This window comes from Ursus arctos, unplaced genomic scaffold (genome assembly GCF_023065955.2).
Source record: "Ursus arctos isolate Adak ecotype North America unplaced genomic scaffold, UrsArc2.0 scaffold_32, whole genome shotgun sequence".
Classification (NCBI taxonomy): Eukaryota; Metazoa; Chordata; class Mammalia; order Carnivora; family Ursidae; genus Ursus; species Ursus arctos.
The window spans coordinates 16,287,065-16,305,610 of record NW_026623008.1 but is presented as its reverse complement, the minus strand read 5'-3'; the positions used below and the strand labels follow the sequence as shown (position 1 = coordinate 16,305,610).

At 55.2% G+C, this 18,546-nt stretch overlaps 1 protein-coding gene across 4 annotated transcripts in view; it reads right to left on the bottom strand.

Moving 5' to 3' along the window:
- The window catches only part of EPHB2 (EPH receptor B2), a 182,839-nt gene extending 164,710 nt beyond the window's left edge, over window positions 1–18,129 (bottom strand). For 2 of the 4 annotated variants that reach the window (XM_026517095.4, XM_026517097.4), the window contains exon 1: window positions 18,021–18,129. In XM_026517095.4, the coding sequence (XP_026372880.2) occupies window positions 18,021–18,081 (61 nt within the window). In that variant the 5' untranslated portion in view covers window positions 18,082–18,129. The remainder of the gene's footprint in view (window positions 1–18,020) is intronic. The other 2 variants (XM_026517096.4, XM_048221976.2) reach the window with 1 other exon arrangement.
- Window positions 18,130–18,546: the final 417 nt, after the last annotated feature.

Sequence of the window (18,546 nt, the reverse complement as noted above, 5' to 3'; positions counted from 1 at the left end):
CTCTCCTGACCCCTCTCCTCTGCCCTAGTTTTCTTCTCAGCACCCTGACCACCCACCTGGCTCACTGGATACCACTTCCAGTCTTGCCCACTCTAAGGAAAGCTCCCTGGGACAGGACAGTCCATACTGCCTACAGTCACACAGGTAAGAGGCTTGGATGTCAAGGCACCAGGCTGCAGACCCCCAGATGCCAGGGACCTGCTGGCAGCCCCCATCTGAGTGCCAGAGAGAAGCAGGGGAAGGGTCAGCAGGCTTGATGTGTACATCTGTCCCCCCTTGCCCATTGTGTGGCCCCACCAAGCTACTTCTCTCCATGTATCCAAAGCCTCCTCCGTCCGTCTAGGAGAATAATCCCAGTGGGCTCTTCCTCCCAGGGGGCTGTGCACATCCCGCGTGTGAGCTCCTGAAGCCAAGGCCCATGATGCCTGATGCACTGTGGATCCCCCCACCCCCACCCTGGGGCCTGGCTCTGTGCCAAGCCCCTGCAGACTTCAATACCAGTCTGTTCAATTAAAGAGAGATGACGGATGTCACAGCACTCTGCCAACTGTCACCCAAAAGAACAAACAGAAGCGTATCCTCCTTTCGTTTATCCTGAGAACCGTGTATTCATTCATTCATTCATTCATTCATTCATTCATTCTTCCAATCAATACATATTTACTGAGCACTTACTATGGGCCAGGCACTATGCTAGGCCTGGGGAATCTAGTGATAAAGCCATTCAACAATGGTCCCTGCTCTTAGGGAATTTACAGTCTGGTGAGAGACAGATGAGCAAAGAAACACGCTAATTATTTTAAAATAATGACTTTGATGAATGCTGCAAAAGATTGGCCTGTGGAGCTACCAGGAAACTCAAGGAACCTTTCCTAGAAAAGTGGAGGATGGGTAAAAATTATCCAGGTGTTGAGTGAGGGGAACAGCATTCCAGGGGGAGGGACCAGCCAGTGCAAAGGAAGTGCTGGAAGGGAGTGTAATGGATGAAAGATCAGAGTGGCTGGAACCCCTAGATGAGGTGGGTGATGGAGACAAGCTAGGGAAAGGGCAGCAGCCAGACCAAGCAGGGCCTCTGGGCCATGGCAATGGCGGGTCTTTATCCTAAAAGAAATAGGAAGTCACGGGAATGTTTTAGAGAGAGAAGGTGGGATTCAAAATCCAATTCCAGGTGATGTTATCTTAACATAGGTCCATATGTTTCTGTGTCTGTGTCCCAGGATGGCCAGGGTTGGCCGGGTCAGGCTCAAGTCCCCCAGTTTGGAGGCTTCAAGGCAAAAGATCCGCTCGTCCCAGGATCTCAGGCCAAGGTGAGAACACCTGCCAGGACTGAGCATTCCAAAGTTGTCTAGGTGTCTGCTGTCTGAGGTCTACTCGCTGACCAAGGTCTGCCCAACAGAACAGTTGTCACAGAGAATTAAAATCCGCCCAGAAACTCAGGAAACTCTGCGCAGCTCCCCCTTGATCCTCACTGGGAGGCATTACCCCGAGCGAGCAGATTATCAGGATGTGTAATTTCTGGAATAAACACAGCTGTGTTTGTTTCTCTGAGCAGCGCTCCAGACAGAGCGGCAGCCCGGCCGCCGCGTGCAGCTGGAGCCTCGCACCTTGGGACGGACGCCATCAGGGAGAAGACGCCCCTCCCGAGGGCCACCGGGTGCTGCCAGCCAGGTGGATCTGTCTGGAGGCCAATTTGGGGCCTCTCAGGAAGCGAGCAGAGAGACCACGGAGGTGCTAGTGTCCCAGGAGAGGAAGTGAGTGTCGAGCGACCTCCAGGGCCTTTTCTCTTGGGAATGGGAGTTGGTCACAATTGGCAGGACACCAGGCCATAGAGTTGTCAGCTGGGACGATGGAGGGACAGGGAAGGTCCTCCTTGGTAGGAGAGGTCCATGTGGAAGGACACTGGGAAGGCCAGTGTCCAGCTCGGGAGCTTTCCAGAGAGGAAAACTGAGGTCCGGGGAAGGGGAATGGGGGAGAACAGAGCAGGAGACACCATACCTCCAGCTCTGCTTTGTGCCAGGCCCTGAACGAGGGCCCAGAAGCACCAGAACCTTCACTCGGCTCTGTAGCAGCTGTGCACCTGCGGGGTCAGAGCAGGGCTTCAAGCCCAGCAATCTCGCCCAAGGGCCCTGTGACCAGGGGCAGGCCATAGAGACTCTCTGAGCCTCAGCTTCATTGGTAAAGTGGGGATAATCATACCCACTCCGTGGGCTGGCTCTGAGAGGAAGCAGCAGTCTGCACGTAAAGGCTTTGTGCGGCGTCTGGCACACCGTAAGGAGTCCACGAACGATGGCGATTCTTTCTTCACTCGTGCGTTTGCTGATGATTGACACTTCCTATGTCGCAGGTGCCATGCTGGACACTTGTAGACAAGAGACAAAAGCCCTGCCTTTACGAAGCTTACAATCTTACAGGGTGACAGACAATGACTAACTGATGTTCTGGGTTTTTTTTTCTGTTATTATAATTCCCATTTTATAGAAGGGTAAACTAAAGGTCAAAATAGGTTAAGTCATTTTAAAAATCTCCATTATTTATTTTTATTGCACCTCGGTCTCAAAAGGACTAGAGGCAGATGTTAAATACTTAATCCAAGTCCCTACGGCTGGGAAAGGGAGCCGCTGACTTTAATGGTCTTATCTCCCTCGTAAAGCGTTTTAGTGGCTATGGACCCAGCCCCAAGGCCCAGGCCTGCAGCTGGCTCTGTGTGACCTCAGGCAGGTGCTGTCCCTTTCTGGGCCTCAGTTTCCCCACATGTCCAGCTCTCATATTTTTGGGATGATTCCCAGTGTGCTACTCGGGTTGTCCAGGATCTGTGAAAGAGCTGAGCCCCAAACAGAGTGCCCGCAGCCCTTCCCTTGCACGGGGCGGGGGGGCGGGGGGGAGTGGGTGGGGGGTTGGGGTGGGAAGGACAGGATCCTGAAGAGCACTCTGGGAGCTGGAAGGCTCCAGAGAAGGAAGAAGGGGCCAGGCAGCTGCCCTCCCCTGACATGTTCACTTTGCAGGGTCCCCACCATTCTGGCCCACCTTCCCAGTATATTTGCTACCTTCTGGCCCCTTCCACAGCCAGAGCAGCTGGCTGCCCAGGGTTACCCTGCACCCAGGGTCTGGCTTATTTGAGGCCAGACCTGGGCAGCCCCTCCCAGCCTCGAGCCTGCCTCTCCTTGCTCTGGATCTGCCCCGGACTCCAGCCTCGACGGCCACCTTCCTGGACCCTTCCCTGATTTCGCTTTCTTTCAGTGGCTCCCTACTGCCTCCAACACCAACTCCAAACACCCCAGCTTATACTCCAGGCCTCTCTTCCCTGCCTCAAACCTCCTCTGCCAGCCTCACCTCCCATTTTTCTCACACACTTTCATTCACTGTGGCTTCTGAGAACCTGCCCTCTTCCAGCCTCTAGGTCTTTGCTCAGGCTGTTCCCACTGCTAAGAATGCCCTTCATTCCATTCCTTGTGTGTCAGAAATCCTATGCAGACAAATACGCCGCCCCCCCGACAGCCCAGGCGGGAAGACATTTCCCCTTTGCACTCAGTATATTCCATCATCTCTGAACCTGCTTTTTCATCTGCAAAGCAAGTGTTAATAACTATTACGCACAGTTGTTCAGGGGATTCAGTGCACATCTCTGAAAAGCAGCCAGTATGGTGCCTAGCATGTAACAGGCACTCAGTGGTGGGAAGCGCTTATGATGATGATGTTACTGAAGGAAGAGAAGAAGGAGAACAAGAAGGGGAAGGGAAAAAGAGACGGAAAAGAAAGAAGAGGAAGGAGAGCTGTCCTAACCCTCTCCTGGGATATAACTCATGGACATCAGAATGTGAATTCTGTTTAATTCCTGTGTCCTTTGGCACCCTATAGGCTTTCATAAATGACTACTGAATGGAGAGATGATGGATGGATGGATGGACGGACGGATGGATGGAAGGAAGGTGGAATATGGAAAGGAAGGAAGGAGTTATGGACAGATGCACAGAAACAGATAGGCTGGAGGAGACTGAGCATGCTATCCCAGAAGGCTAGCAGCATAGCATCCCACTGGCAGATGAGGATTCTGGGACCAGATGCCAAATCTGTTCCCCCTGGCTCCAAGCTCCCGTGCTCCTGGCCAGCATCAGTCTGCTCTCAAGGTTGAGTGAGTGGAAGCTCAGGGCAGCTGATGCCCAGGGGAGTTCCCGCTCTTCCTCCACCTGTCACCAGCCTCTGAGAGCACTGGCCCCTGACAGCAGGAACATATCTCCAAAAGTATGAGCCAAGTCAATGGGAAAATAGGATTTACTTTACAGAAATTCACGTTGGGGGCCAACTTCTCCGGAACTCCTCAGTGCAGAAAGTTTGGCAAATCCACCATCAATAGCTCAGAAGATTTCTCCAAACCTGGGGAGTGTGCTGTTTGCCAGCTCTTTCCAGGGCCAGAAACTGGAGAAAAAGGAAATATCACAGTCTAGATACCAGAGGGCATCTAGAGAGGTGGAAAACTGGACTGTGGCTTTGGTATTTGTTAATTTTTTCCACCCCACTCTCGAAAACATGCAGCTTTCCTGCCATTATCCAGCCAGCCAACCATCCAGCCAGCCTTCAAATTGTCCGTCATTCATCCCACCATCTAATCCATGCAACTTCCACTCATTCATCCTCTACTCACCTATCCAGCCACTCACCCATCTAACCATCAATGGCTCACGCACCCATCCACCTGTTCAGCTATCCACTTACGCAACGGTACACTACCCAACCGGTATGGCTAAGGACCTCCCAGTATGGATGGGGGGAAGGCAGACATGTTGACCCAGTACCCAGTACGGTCTGAACTACACATTGTAAAATAGGTTATGTACAAGGTGCTACCAAGAACACAGAGGCCGCCAAAGACAGTAGGCTCAACATTGCACACAGAAGCAGGAGGGGCCAGAGAGAGACGTCAAAGCAAGCCTCAGACAGGAGAAGATGCCAAGCTTGGTCTTGATAAGCAGCAAAAACTAGCCGGAGAGAGGGCACCCAGGCAAGGAGGCAACATGAAATAGCATGATGGATTCCAGAAGTCCAAAGGCCTGAGTCCTCATAACCACCTGGTTAACTGTGGACCATGGGCCAGTCCCCAGTTTTTCCAAGTCCACTGGACTCTGTAATTTCCCCTCAATTCCCAGAAAGAAAGGGCCACATCCTCCTGCAGCTGGGAGCCAAGTTGCCATCTGCTGACCTGGGTTGCGTTCTAGTGGTTACAATAGGGGTACATCTGGAAGGGAGAAAAGTGGGTCCCCCAACATTTTGTGGGACCGGCTTTGCTGTCAAGCAGACGCAGGTGTAAATCCCAACCTCCTATTTTGCTCTAAGTGACTTCACCTCTGAGTCTTTCTTCCCTCTTCTGAAAACGAAAAGACACATCTAGCCCCTCCCCCCTTGGCCATGGCGGGGACTGATCAATCCAGGGGGAAGTAGTTGGTTGGCTGGAGGTAACCCTACTTTCTCTTCCCGGTCACTGCCAAGCTTCAACGTGTGATCTAAAATAGTGGTTAAGAACGTGGGCTTGAGGCATACATGCATCAATTCTCAGTAAACACCAGCTCTTTGTCCACGCCTGTAACTTCGGGTCAAATACGCATATACGTGCACACATACCCGTACGCAGAGCGACGCAGATGTGGCAAAAACGTCCACAACTGTTGAATCGACGTGAAGGATCCATAGGTGTTTATTTTACTACACTTCCAACTTTCCTGTATGTTTTAAATATTAAAGAGAAGAAGAAAAGAAGGGATCAGCTCTTTGCTGATCCGTCTTGAAGTCAGGCTCCCTGAGCTTGGGTTCGAGCTCCATTACCGACTGTAGGCTGTAACGTCTTTCAGCCTTCACTTTCTGTCTCTAGAACGCAGGTCTTAGTAACACCTGACCACCGTGGCTGGTCTCTAGCAAGCCCTCGGTAAGTGTTAGTTGCTGTTTTGATTACTATTACTCGTCTCACGGAACAGCTGAGAAACTGAGGCTGGGCGAGGTTCAGCAAACACCTGCCTTTCATACGTTAGCTCTTTTCACTCCCCAAACGACAGCACAGGGGAGGTGAGATTACCCTCATGTTATACATGGGAGAAACCGAGGCGGAGGAGGACGAAGTGACACCCGAGGTGATACAGTGGGCACCTGGAGAGGCCAGGAGTTGGACGGTCTGCCCATCTCCAAAGTCTGGGACTTTCCTCCGGGGTCTCCTGCCTCTGCCCCATCCCTGGACTCAGGCCAAGGGGACATCAGAACCTTTCAACTCCAGAAGGGAGTCCCAAGCTTTGCTGGCAGGGCTGGGCTTCCGGGCCGGCTCGGGGACACCCAGCGTCAGGGCCTCGTTCCGGCTGTTCTCCCGAGAGCCACGGGAGCTGCCATCTGAGGCCGTGGGGAATGACAGCTGACACTGATGGGGACAGGCAAGAGGACGGACCGGCCGGGGCCCTGACTCGAACAGACTCCCTGGGCCACGGCCTTTCGTGGGTTCCAGAAAGGCCCTGCGGGCTCTGGCCGAGGCTGTTCCCAGGCTCTGCCTCCCCGTGAGAGGCGGAGAAGCCCCATTCAGGCGGGACGCATCCCACTGTGCGCTAAGCCGCTTTCTCCCCACTTACACGTTTCAGATGCTTTTTGTCCTTCCGGCTTCCCATGGACTCAGGCCAAGTGACAAGTTGGTGCTGTGGACATATGTCGTCGCCATAATGGGAATGTTGACCCCACGCTCTCTCCCTGCTGTGGCCGGGCAGCTTGCACCCCGCCCTGGTGCTTGGCATGCCCTGTTCTCAGCCACACAGGACTGTCTCCAGCTCCCCCGCGCACCACACACTCAGAGGCCCCTATCCGGACCTGTGCAGATGCTGTCCCATCGCCTAGAATGCCTGCCTTGCCACTTCTTCCCCTAATAATCATCTAAGAAGTCGCTTCCTAGGAAGACGCTCCTAGCCCCATTTCACAGAGGAAGAAGTGGAGGCTCAAGAAGGTAAGTTAAAGGGCCAAGGTCATGCTGTAAGAGTCAAGCCGAAGGTCCAGGCTGGCATGCTTCTATTGGAAGACCCCTGCTTTCCACTCCAGCAACTTGCCCCAAAGAAGAAACCCAACAGAAGACATGCCCTCTGACTTCAAACATGACAGATACCTGCAAGAAGGAGCTTATGCTTCTGGGTTGTCCCGGAAGGCAGGAAAAGGAAGCGTGGAGGGCAGTTACAGGAAAAGAAATCCCCCAAGTCAAGGTTAAGAGGCATTGCCAGCAACCTCACTACCTACCAGCTGTGTGACCTGGGGTGAGTCACTTCAGCTGTTAGCATCCCAGTTTCTCCATTTGTAAAATGGAGATAACGATGCTCTCGCTATCTCGCCCCCCCCCCCGCCCCCCGACACAGCTGAACTAGAACTTGTAAACTGCCAGCCAGCGAACCAGATCAAGCCAACAAACACGGTTTGGGTCAACCGGGACTATGTCTTCAGATGCACTGAGCAAACATTTAAAAGCTCATTTTCCCATACACATCAAAACTTTGGAAATCAGAAGATGTGGCAGGGGCGCCTGGGTGGCACAGCGGTTAAGCGTCTGCCTTCGGCTCAGGGCGTGATCCCAGCGTTGTGGGATCGAGCCCCACATCAGGCTCCTCCGCTGTGAGCCTGCTTCTTCCTCTCCCACTCCCCCTGCTTGTGTTCCCTCTCTCACTGGCTGTCTCTATCTCTGTCAAAATAAATAAATAAAATCTTTAAAAAAAAAAAAAGATGTGGCAAAATTGAACCCCAATTCAGCATGGCAACACGGCCAGCAGCGGGTAGCACCGGCCTTCCTCGGAGGACAGGTATGGTCTCCAGGGCACTGTCATCTGTCTAACACCCGGCCCCCACTCAGAGCTCAGCATCCCCCCACCTCCCCCGCAACTCACCACTGGCACAACATCTCTATGTGCTCTGGGCCAACCTGCGGTCCAAACTTAGATCTGACAGCAGCAGGCCAATGCCTCTAGACTTCTTAGTTTCCACCAAGGCTTCCCTACCCCTACCGTGGCCCTCGACCGAGGTGCGAGTGACAAATCAAAGACACACGTTACACGTTCTTTTATAGTTGAATGAAGAACCCAGTTGCTCCTTGCCATGGCCTCTTGAGGTGGGTGAAATCATGACCTTCAATTTACTGATAAGGAAACTGAGGCCCCGAGGGGTGATATGTTCTGACCTAGGCCACAGGGGTGCCTTGGTCCCCTTCTCCAAATTCAGTCCCACCGGACCAGGGCCCCCTTCTCTGACCTCATGCCTCATGCCAGATCTTGAATATCTATGATTCTGGCTGCCATTTTTAATTATTTGTCATTTACTGCATACACATCTATTCCGTGCCAGTCATGAGTGTTGTGCTGAGCACGGGATAAGGTGAAGCGGAGAGTCCCTTGCCTTCTCAGGGGAAACAGATAACCCTGGCAGCCGGTGCAGGGAGGTAGTGCTGGGGGTGGCATGGGAGGGAACAGAAGGTAGGGAATGAGGTTTCTGGCTTCCTGTTCCCCGCACCCCTGCTCCAGACTATAAACTCCCTGTGGCAGATTGTCTCCAAATATGGCCACCAACGATGCCTCCCATTGCTAAACACAAAGCCACTCTTCCCATTAAGGGGGGGGGGGGCGGTCTAAGCCTAAGTTTGGGCCACGGGTTGGCTCAGAGCACATGGAGAGGTGTGCCAGTGGTGAAGTCGGTGGGTCGGGGACACCGAGCTCTAAGCATCCCCTCCAAAGACGTGTTGAAGACTGGGGGCAACACAGAGTCAGTTTTACGTGTGAAACCATTGAGCAAGAAATGGGGCTTTCCTGGGAGCACCTCGCTAGCTCAGTTGGCAGAATGTGTGACTTTTGATCTCAGGGTCGTGAGCTCAAGCCCCACGTAGGGCATAGAGCTTACTTGAAAAAAAAAAAAAAAAAGAAAGAAAGAAAGAAATGGGACTTTCCTTTAACGACTGAGCAGAAAATCAAGCCCAGTGTATTTCCCTCCACCTTGAACCTGATAAAGAAGTCTGGGAAGAATCTGAAATGGCTTTGTGACCATTTTTTTTTTTTTTTTTTGGCGGCAGGGGTGATGTTTTGTGACGTTAGATCCTGGGTCTTCAGAAGTCTGGGTGGTTTCGGTTTCACCGTCCCGGGAGCCAACCACCATGGAAAGCAAGTCAGTCTGGACTACTGCTGGTGAGAGAGCCCGAGGAATGTGAGAGCAGGCCCAGCCCCCCGCCCCCACGCCGACCAGGGCGTCGGACAGGTCTGTGAGGCCACGACGGACCTTCTGGCACAACCTAGCTGAGTGTGGGTTCGCGAGTGATCCCAGCTGATGCCACACGGAGCAGAATGAACGCCCAGCAGAACCCAGCCCATGCACGGAATCAGGAGAAATAATCACTCATTGTTTTAAGCCTGTAAGTTTGGGGGTGACTTGTTATGCAGCAGAAGATAACGGATACACTTTGCAGGAGCAGAGCCCTGTACTTTTGATAGCTGTCCCCTCCCCTGCCGGGACATGGAATCCAGGAGCTGGAAGGGGCCTCCCAAACCACTGAGTCCCACCCCTTCACTTTATGGAAGAGGCAGCTGAGGCCCTGAGAGGGGCAGTCATTTACTCCAGATCACGCAGAGAGACGGGGGCAGATCTAGAAGGAAAACTTGAGCCTACAGGGGCGAGAAGAGTTACACAAATGTGTGATGCGAGTTGGTAGCCAGTTACCCCCAGCACTCATGCCTTCTGAAGAGGCAGCCACTATTCGGCTCCAGCCAACTGTGGCCATGTGGGACGTGGGCCCAGCGAAGCCAGATTGTCTGACTTTTCACAGAAGCCAGAAAGAGGATTTCTCTCTAAAATCTCTTGATTTTTTAAATGTTGGCTAAGAATTCAAATTGGATTGATGATCTTTGGGCCATGGAGACTGGCCTTGGGCTTCAAGCTTGGTGTGGCCGCTGACCTTGGGCAAGTAGGGTTATCCCCCCAGGCCTCAGTTTCCTCATCTCTGAAATGGGCCCCCTGGCTCCTGCCCACTTACTGGGTTGCCGCGAGAACCCGATGAGCTAACGGATTTGGATATACAGACTACACATGGCCGTGCGGCTCAGTTCTCTGTGGAGATGCCCCTTACAACGTAACGAGTTCACACCCGATTTGTCTAAGTTAGAACAACATTATTCTGGCCATTATGACAGAAATTGCATTTTTATGGCAGGTTTGTGAGTTCCAGAACCCTCCCGCTTGCATTATCTCAGGATGTCGATGGAGTCAGAGGCTGGATGGCTGCCCTGGAGACCCTCGCCAGAGCCAAGCCCTTCCTCTGAGCTGGGAGGCACATTCCAGAAGCGGCTTGAGTGGCAGTGAGGAGCAAGAACTTGGGAGTCACCCGGACCTGGGTTTGAATCCCGGACTCCCACTGCCTAGTTTTAGGTCCTTGGGCTAAAACTCTGAGCTTCGGTTTTCTCATCTGCAAAATGGGCATAATACTAAAACCATGTGGTGGGGCTCCTGGGGCAATTGCACCAGAAGACATACACGATGCCCTTAGTGGAGCGCCTGGCATGAGAATCGATGGCCGTTATCATTATCATGGCATGGCAGTTGGTGCCTGGCAGGCAAAGGGCCAAGAAGGAAAACACAGCTACAGGGGATCCTATCGCTTTCCTGAGATCAGGGAGGCAGAACCAGGGAAGGGATGGGTCCCAGAGAGAGAGGCTGAAGGGGCCTCTCGACTACCCAGGAAGAGTCAGATCCTTGCCCTATAAGGCTCAGAACTTAATACTGTATCTCTGGTCTTTCCCTACGGTCGAATGAAGAGGGGTGAGGGAGAGCTGGAGCTGGAGTTCCCCTAGTGAGACAGCACCCACATTCCCTGACTCTGAAGCCAGTTTGCTGTTGGTATCGGGCACTAACGCCTGGTTAATATTTGCTGCGTTCTCATCACACTTCAGGCAAACACTCGGCTTTATCTCGTATGCATTAACACATTCATTCCTACAACCACCTAAAGAGCTGGAAACTACTGTTATCCCCATTTTATTTTGTTTTTAAGATTTTATTTATTTATTTGAGAGAGAAGGAGTGAGAGAGAGAGAGAGAGAGAGAGCACAAGCCGGGGTGGGGGAGAGGCAGAGGGAGAGGGAGAAGCAGACTCCCTGCTGAGCAGCGAGCCTGTTGCAAGGCTTGATCCTAGGACCCTGGGATCATGACCTGAACCGAAGGTAGATGCTTAACCTACGAGCCACCCAGGCGCTCCTGTTTTCCCCATGTTAGAGAGGAGGGAGCTGGGACTCAGGCTAAGTAATCCACCAGAGGACACACGGTAAAGGACAGCCTGACTCCAGAAGCCCTTCTTGTTAGCCCCCAGGCTACGCGGTTTATGGAACAAGAGAAAAAGGGGTCAGGGCTAAGCTAAAGGGCTGTGGGATTTCAGAGAAAGGAGCAAGTATCCTGGCGAGGAGTGAGGGTGCTGACGTTTCACAGTGATGACAACCAGTGAACGTCGGGGACGGCCAGGGGTCGGGCGGCACGGCTGGTCATTGTATAATAGCATCTCATTTAATCCTCGCCAGGAGCCGCTGAGAAGCAGGTGTGTTCACATCTCCAGTTTCCAGACGAGGAAGCTAAGGCTCAGCGCATCACTTGTTCAAGGCCACAGAGCGGGCGAGGTCTCCTCCCTGAGCACACCCCCACCCCTAGGGGGCTGCCGCAGGGCGACAGATGGTTCCAAGGAGGCTCACCTAGTGTGGCCCAGGCTAAGGTGGCCTGGGCAAGCTCCCCAGGTGACACAGGGGCGCCAAAGACACAGGTGTCCCTTCTCCCACCCTCCAGAAGGCAGCTGCCTTAAGAGGCCCTAAAGGGCTTTCAAGCAGCCTTATCAGACTGAGCCGATCCCAATCAGGAAGTTTCCAGGTGCTATCACATCAACCGGCGGGCCCCACCCCTGGGAGCTGCGCAAACATTCTTCCCCGCCCTCCCCCAGCCCAGCCTCTCTGTTCACCAGCAGGCAGCCGGGGCAGGTGGCGCTAACTCTGATTGATTTCGCTTCATTTCAGTCTTTTCCAGTTTCCCGCTGCGGCTTCCCTTCCTTTTTCCCAGGAGTCCTGTGGTTTATCTTAGGCCTCTGGGGGACAAATCTGCCTGCCCAATGGAAAAGACCAGGGGAATGTGTTAAAGATACAGACTCCCAGGCCTCACTCTTGATCTACCAAATCGCCAGCTAAGTCAGGCAAGCAGGCCAGGCTTGGCCATTCTGATCTCGCCTCTCTACCCAGGCAGGGAGCACAGCTCCCCTGCCTTGCCAGGTCCGGGCCTCCTGTCACCAGCCAGCTCCATCCACACCTTCCTGCGGGGCTCCGAGCTGCAGCCTAAACTCATAGGTGAGCCCTAGATGGCAGAGTTGCCCAGCTGCCACCCCGGGCTTTGCTGAGAGCCCAGCACAGCTGCCCAGAGAACCTCACCCCACTCCTGCTCTGAAGCTGATGCAAAACCTTGATGTTGGGGGGGAGGGGGAGGCAAAAGCACCAGGAACAGCAACCTCATGGGAAGGGCTGGGGCCACAGCAGAGCAGAAGCGCTGGCAGGGGTGGGAGCAAACCTGGGATTCCAGAGTTAGGGGAAGCAAGCCTCCCACTGTGTGCCCTGGTGTAGGCTGGTGTTTTCACCGTTAGTGAGCAACTTCTGAAACTAAGGACCCTCTTCCTAGGAAACTTTGCATTAACATCCAGTGCTCAATTATAACCTCAGGGTGATCACAGATCCCCAGAACTAAGGAGGCCTGTTGAGAGTCCCTCTGGTATAAGAACCCAAGTATTTGCCCCCAACAAGGCCCTGGAGGAGGACGCAGAGATGGAGCTCTGGGCCCACCCACGCTTGTGGGGTTGCCATTCCAAGACTGGGGGACGCTGGGAGCCCGAGTGATGGGTTGAGAGAGACACTGAGGGTCGATTTGTTGCCTGGGCAATCCAGATGCCAAGAAAGGGGCCAAATTAGACATGGCCATCACAGTCTCCGCCTACACACCAAGGGAGGGGACCTCAAAAGGGCCAAGAAGAGTATCTAATGTTCACGGTCATGTGCCTAAGTGTCTGACACTTTCGGGAGGTGTCCACAGAAATCCCCCGGGGGAACGGGATTCCAGGGAATATGAATTCCTTGCCCAGGACACAGCATGCAGAGATTTAAACCCAGGTCTGACTGCCTTAGAACGTGGTGTTTCTTCTTTACCCCACACTGTCTGTGAAGTGGGCTGGCCCTGTTCCCCACCGAAGCCAGAATGCCTTCCCCCTACCCAGCACCTGACACGGAGTGGGTGCCCGTGGATGGATGGGGGAATGAATGAATAAGGCAACTTGCTTCTGAATTCTACAGCATTTGGGTTTTAAATCTAAGCCCAGATTTCCTGGCTAAGACGGATACATGAAAGGAGCCTCCTTTAAAAATGAAAAGCAGAAGAAACAAACATAAAAGGAAAACCGATTCCAAATTAATCCCACTGAAGGTCGCTGGGGCTTAGATAGGTAATGCCCAAGAGGTGGGCCCAGGAGAGAGCCGGGATGGGGGTGGGAGAGATGGGGGAGGGCGGGCTCCCTCCACCCTCATAAGAAGGGGACTCCGTCTAGCACACAGCTGCTGCTCACCCATTTGAATCCTCAGCCCTCCCTGGGCTGTGTCCTGCATCCCTGTTGCCCCCAGCTGCTCGGCTTCTGCCTCCAGGAAGACTTCCTTCATCTTCCTGGCCAGGTGGACTCTCTCCTTCATCTCCGTGTCATTCCCCTGATACTTATCACGTAACACAGCGTGATACATTCATTCACATGCTCACTCGCCATACATTCAATGTTCCTTAGCTGATTGTGTCATTCAGTTACTGGGGACCCATGGGACTGGGTACAGTTCTAGGCACTGGGGATGCCGCAGCAAACGTGGCTGATAAAAGCCTCTTCCCTCCCGGCGTTCGCAGTCTAGTGGGCAAGGTGGGACACAAAACAAGGAAACGAACAAAGCTCTGATACCGTTTCGGGTGGCGGTGGGCGTTATGAAGAAACATAAAGCAGGTGGGTTAGAAAGTGGCTGGACTGGGGCGCCTGGGTGGCTCAGTCGTTAAGCGTCTGCCTTCGGCTCAGGGCGTGATCCTGGCGTTATGGGATCGAGCCCCACGTCAGGCTCCTCTGCTGGAAGCCTGCTTCTTCCTCTCCCACTCCCCCTGCTGTGTTCCCTCTCTCACTGGCTGTCTCTCTCTCTGTCAAATGAATAAATAAAATCTTAAAAAAAAAAAAGAAAGAAAGTGGCTGGACTAAGTCTGCTTTAGATGAGGTAATCAGGGAAGACCTCTGGGGAGGTGGCATTTGAATTGAGCTCTTTTTACACAACAGTGGACATAAAAATAAGCCAGGTGAGCTCCCTCAGAGGGCTCACAGTCTAGCAGGGAACAGCCAAGCTGGCCTTTTCTCAAGTGCGTGGGGCCGGGTTTGGCTCATCTGAACATCTCACACACTGGATAGCAGAGATCTTTGGAAAGATCTGGCCAGGTCCCTCAATGGCTCAAGAACCTTCAATGGCTCCCCATTACCCTCAGCATTGAGTCCAAATTCCTCAGCCTTCCATCCTAGTCTTTCAGGACTTGCCCTGCCCTCCACTTTCATCCTCCTCAGATGCACCCCAGCGAGTCCCCGGTCCACGCCTCCATGTCCCTACACGTGCTGCTTCTCTTTCCAGGTAAAACGCTCCTCATCCTCTAAGTCTCAGAGGCAAACCCCTTATGTTTTGAGAACATAGTTCTTTATGGTGACAGGTGGCTGAGGAAGTTTCATTGCAGGGAGAATGGAGTAGGGAGAGAACGAAGAGGCAAAGAATAAAGCCATGAAAGAGGAAATAGCCTTCTTCCATCCTAAACCGCCTCTGTTGCCCCAGGGGGCACACAACTTCCTCCTGGCAGCACTCTGGGACGCACTGATCACATTATACAGTGCCAACTGTCTTCCCTATCGGCTTGTCCCCTATCTCCCTGCTGGCCCCAGGGTCCAGCACCACACCGGCCAGAGACCGGTGTTATTTGGAGACCAAATGGGCAAATGCACGGAGACTGATTTTCTCTAGACTTCAACCTTTGGATTCCATCTAGTGGCTGGTCTGTCACTGGCCTCTTCTCCTGTTGGATGTGTCCCCAAGGCATGTCCACCCCTCTCTAAGCCCCCACTCCAGATGCTCCAGACTGTGTTTCCCTGGGGAGGGGAGGAAGTGTCTCATGGTTTGGGGGAGATATTGAGCTCACCATCCTAACCCTGGAGCCTCCCACTCCCCAGTATACATACACCTTCTCTCCCCTCTCTTGTTCTAAAAACTGGGGGTTTCCTAGGATCTCAGTGCTCAGGACAGCCTTGCTACTGCAGGGTATGAAGAGCAGGGGGGGACGGGAGTGCCGGCTCTGTGACTCAGGGGACTGGGAGCTGCAGGGGCAGCCCTCCCAACACCCCAAGTTGCAGACCTCTCTCCACAGATTGCGCTGTTCCCAGTTGAACCGTGTCTCTTCTGGGATGTGCCACGAGCAGCCCTGCCCATCCTCATCTTCCACCCCCCAAAGGCCACACACAGTCCCTCAAGGTGGGCTCTTCTCGTCCGTTATGTGGTCTGAATCTCACAGACACCCCTGTGTGGTAGGCCGGATGGGCACGATGATTATGCCTTCATCTGACGAGGAAGAAACAGGCTCACAGAGAGGAAGTGGATGCATATCATGGAATCCCAAGCGATCCCCTAGACCATTTTAAGCACAGGGAAACTGAGGCCCCTGTAAAGGAGGGAGCTGGCCCAGCGTCCTGCAATAAATTAGAAGCGGGGTCCTTGACCTCCACCTCACACCACATCCCCATCCACTTGGCCAGCTCCTTGTTAACCCCTAACAGACTAGATTCCTTCATGTCTTGGGGGTGGGGGGCAAAGGAAGAGCCTGAAGCAAGGTTTGGAGTGCCTCTACCCTACCCCCCGAGCAGCCATCTCCTCTGATGTCAGCAGCTGATCAGCCCTGTGTCCGGGGCCCACAGTCCAGCGAGGCCACAGCTCACCAGATCCCTACATCCCCAGCCAGGGCCACAGCCGGACAGGCATGGGCCTTCCATCTACCCCACGGTAATTAAAAACACACCCAGGCCGCTTCCAACGCGAGAGGGGCCAATTTTCTTCCCCTCCAGCACCGCTGACTGCAGCCTAAATAGCAATATTTATGCCAAGCTCCCCATAATACTGTAAACATCCCAATGTATAGCGGGCCAACACATGAGTCATTTCCCCAAAGCCATAGTTAATAAGTGGTACCTCAGCCATATTCTAGGGAGCTCCCACCAGCAGCCAGGCCCCAGGGCTGTCCTCCACACCCAGGGCCCGTGGCACCCTCAGTGCCCCAGTGGCCCCACTCTGGGAAACCACAGGCAACCGCCAAATCCTCTAGGAGCCGGAGGACAGCTGCCTGCGTTCGAGAAACTGACTGCCATCTAGGGATACCCCTCCAGCCCCAAACTGCAGTCACTAAAGTGCTCATTTACTGAGAGAAGAACTAAAGTGATAGCACAGGGTCCCCATTGCGCTGTTTGCAGAGGCCACACTCCCATACCTGGTCTGATCAGGTTTTTGTTGGGGGGGGGGGGCCGTGAGTTGCAAAAGGGGAAGGGGCTCCCCACCATCCCAAAGTGGCCTGAGATGAGGGAACGTATACTTCACCTCTCAGCCCATGGTGGCAGAATCCTAGAAGGGCTCACCCTGTTTAGGGGCAAGAAAAGCCAGGATTATGAGCAAAGCCCAGGCTGCAGAGACCTTCCGCCCTGGGTTCTATTTTTATCACCCAAAAGCCGTCGGTAAGCCACTCACTTTTCTGAGCCTCGGTTTCCCTTTCTATTAAAAGGGAGTAGCAATCATACCCACCTGGCTTCTGTGGAAGACTTCTTTTGGGGAATCCAACAAAATTGTGGGTGGGAAAGCACTTTGTAAAGCTTAAAGTACCTTGTCAACTGTGCAGCACGTTGTAAACCACAGAAAGCTGCATATAGTGCGAAGTACTTCATAAACTGTAAAGCGGGTTGGAAACTGTAAAGTGCAGTACACATGAGAACCATTATTCATATTCATTCCTTGCCCTACAAGCTTGGCCATTTCTGGTGGACACACCCAGACCCCACTAACTTTCTCTCCAGAGCAAGCTGGCTCTGGAGACCTGGCAGCCACCCTGATCCCTTGAGGGTCGGGTGGTACCAACACACGAAGCCATGGGGAGAGGGACCAGCGACCCTGGCCAAAGCCAACACATGGCAAGAGCATCTGGTCCGGCCCTGGCGGCAGCTGGAGAGTTCCCGGGGCTCCAGCGGCCACGCTGAGCTCTGCCGCCAGCGGGGCGGTGGCCGGCAGGGGTGCCCGGAGACCCCGCGCCGCGGAGAGATGCCCACGGACCCATCCCCCCTCCCGTAGTCCTCCCGGGGAGGGGACCCCATTGTACGCCGCGGGCGATGGGCAGGCACCGGCGCGGGAGGGGGGTGGCGCGTTCACTTCCACTCTGCCAGTCCCTCCCCGCTCTTCGGGGCGCCGGCCGCATCCCGGGGGCGCAGACCGCGGGCCCCCACCCCGGCCAGCCGCGGTGCCTCCCTCCCTCTGCTCCCTGCCAAACTTTCCAGCCCCGACTGCGCGCCGGGCCCCCGGGCCGGCGCCCCTCCACCCGGTGCCGAGCCAGGCCAGGCCCGCACGGAGGGGGTGCCCGGGCCGGGGGCGGCGAGCGCGCGTGGGCAGCCCCCGGCCCTGGGCGGCGCTCGCCGGGCTGGCTACAAAGCCTCGGCAAGATGGTCCCTTCGCCTCCTCCTGGCACAGTCAATCAGCGCCCGCCGCTCCTCGGGCGCCCGCGGGGCCCGCGCCTCCCGGCGCGGCCGGACACACCTCCCCGCGGCCACCTGCGCCCGGCGCGAGCCCCCGGGCAAACTTTGCGGGCCGCGGGGCGGAGGTGGGCGCCGGCGGCCGCCCGTGCCCGGCCGCTCCCCGCCCCCATCGCCCGCCCGCCCGCCCGCTCACCTTCCACCGCGGCGAGCAGCGGCAGCAGCAGCAGCGCGGCCCCCAGCCTCCGCAGGGCCATGGCTGCGCTTCCCGGGGCCTCGGGCCGCGGCGCCGCGGGGCCCGGGCGGCAGCGCGCGCCCCGGGCTCGGGGGGCCGGGGGGAGCGGCGAGGCGCGGCGCACACACAGCCGCCGCCACCGCGCAGCCAGCAGAATGAGCCATCCAGCCCGGGCAGAACGGGGACCCGGGCTCCGCCAGCGCTGGGCACGGCCCACCTGAGCCGCGGGCGCGGGGGGAGACCGGCCCGGCCGCCGCCCCCCGCGCGCGCCCGGGACCCCAGCTGGCCGCGCGCGCCCCCCGAGTCCCAGCCCCCCCCGCGCCCGCGGGGCCCCCCCGGGGGTGGCGCGGGCGCTGGGGTGCGGAGACCTCGCGCGCAGGGGCGACGGAGACCCCGAGCTCCCCCCGCGCAGCAGTGGTCTCTCCCGGCGCTGTGGCTCCTCCAGATAAAGCAGCGATTTCAGCCCAAATGTTTCTGAATTTTTATT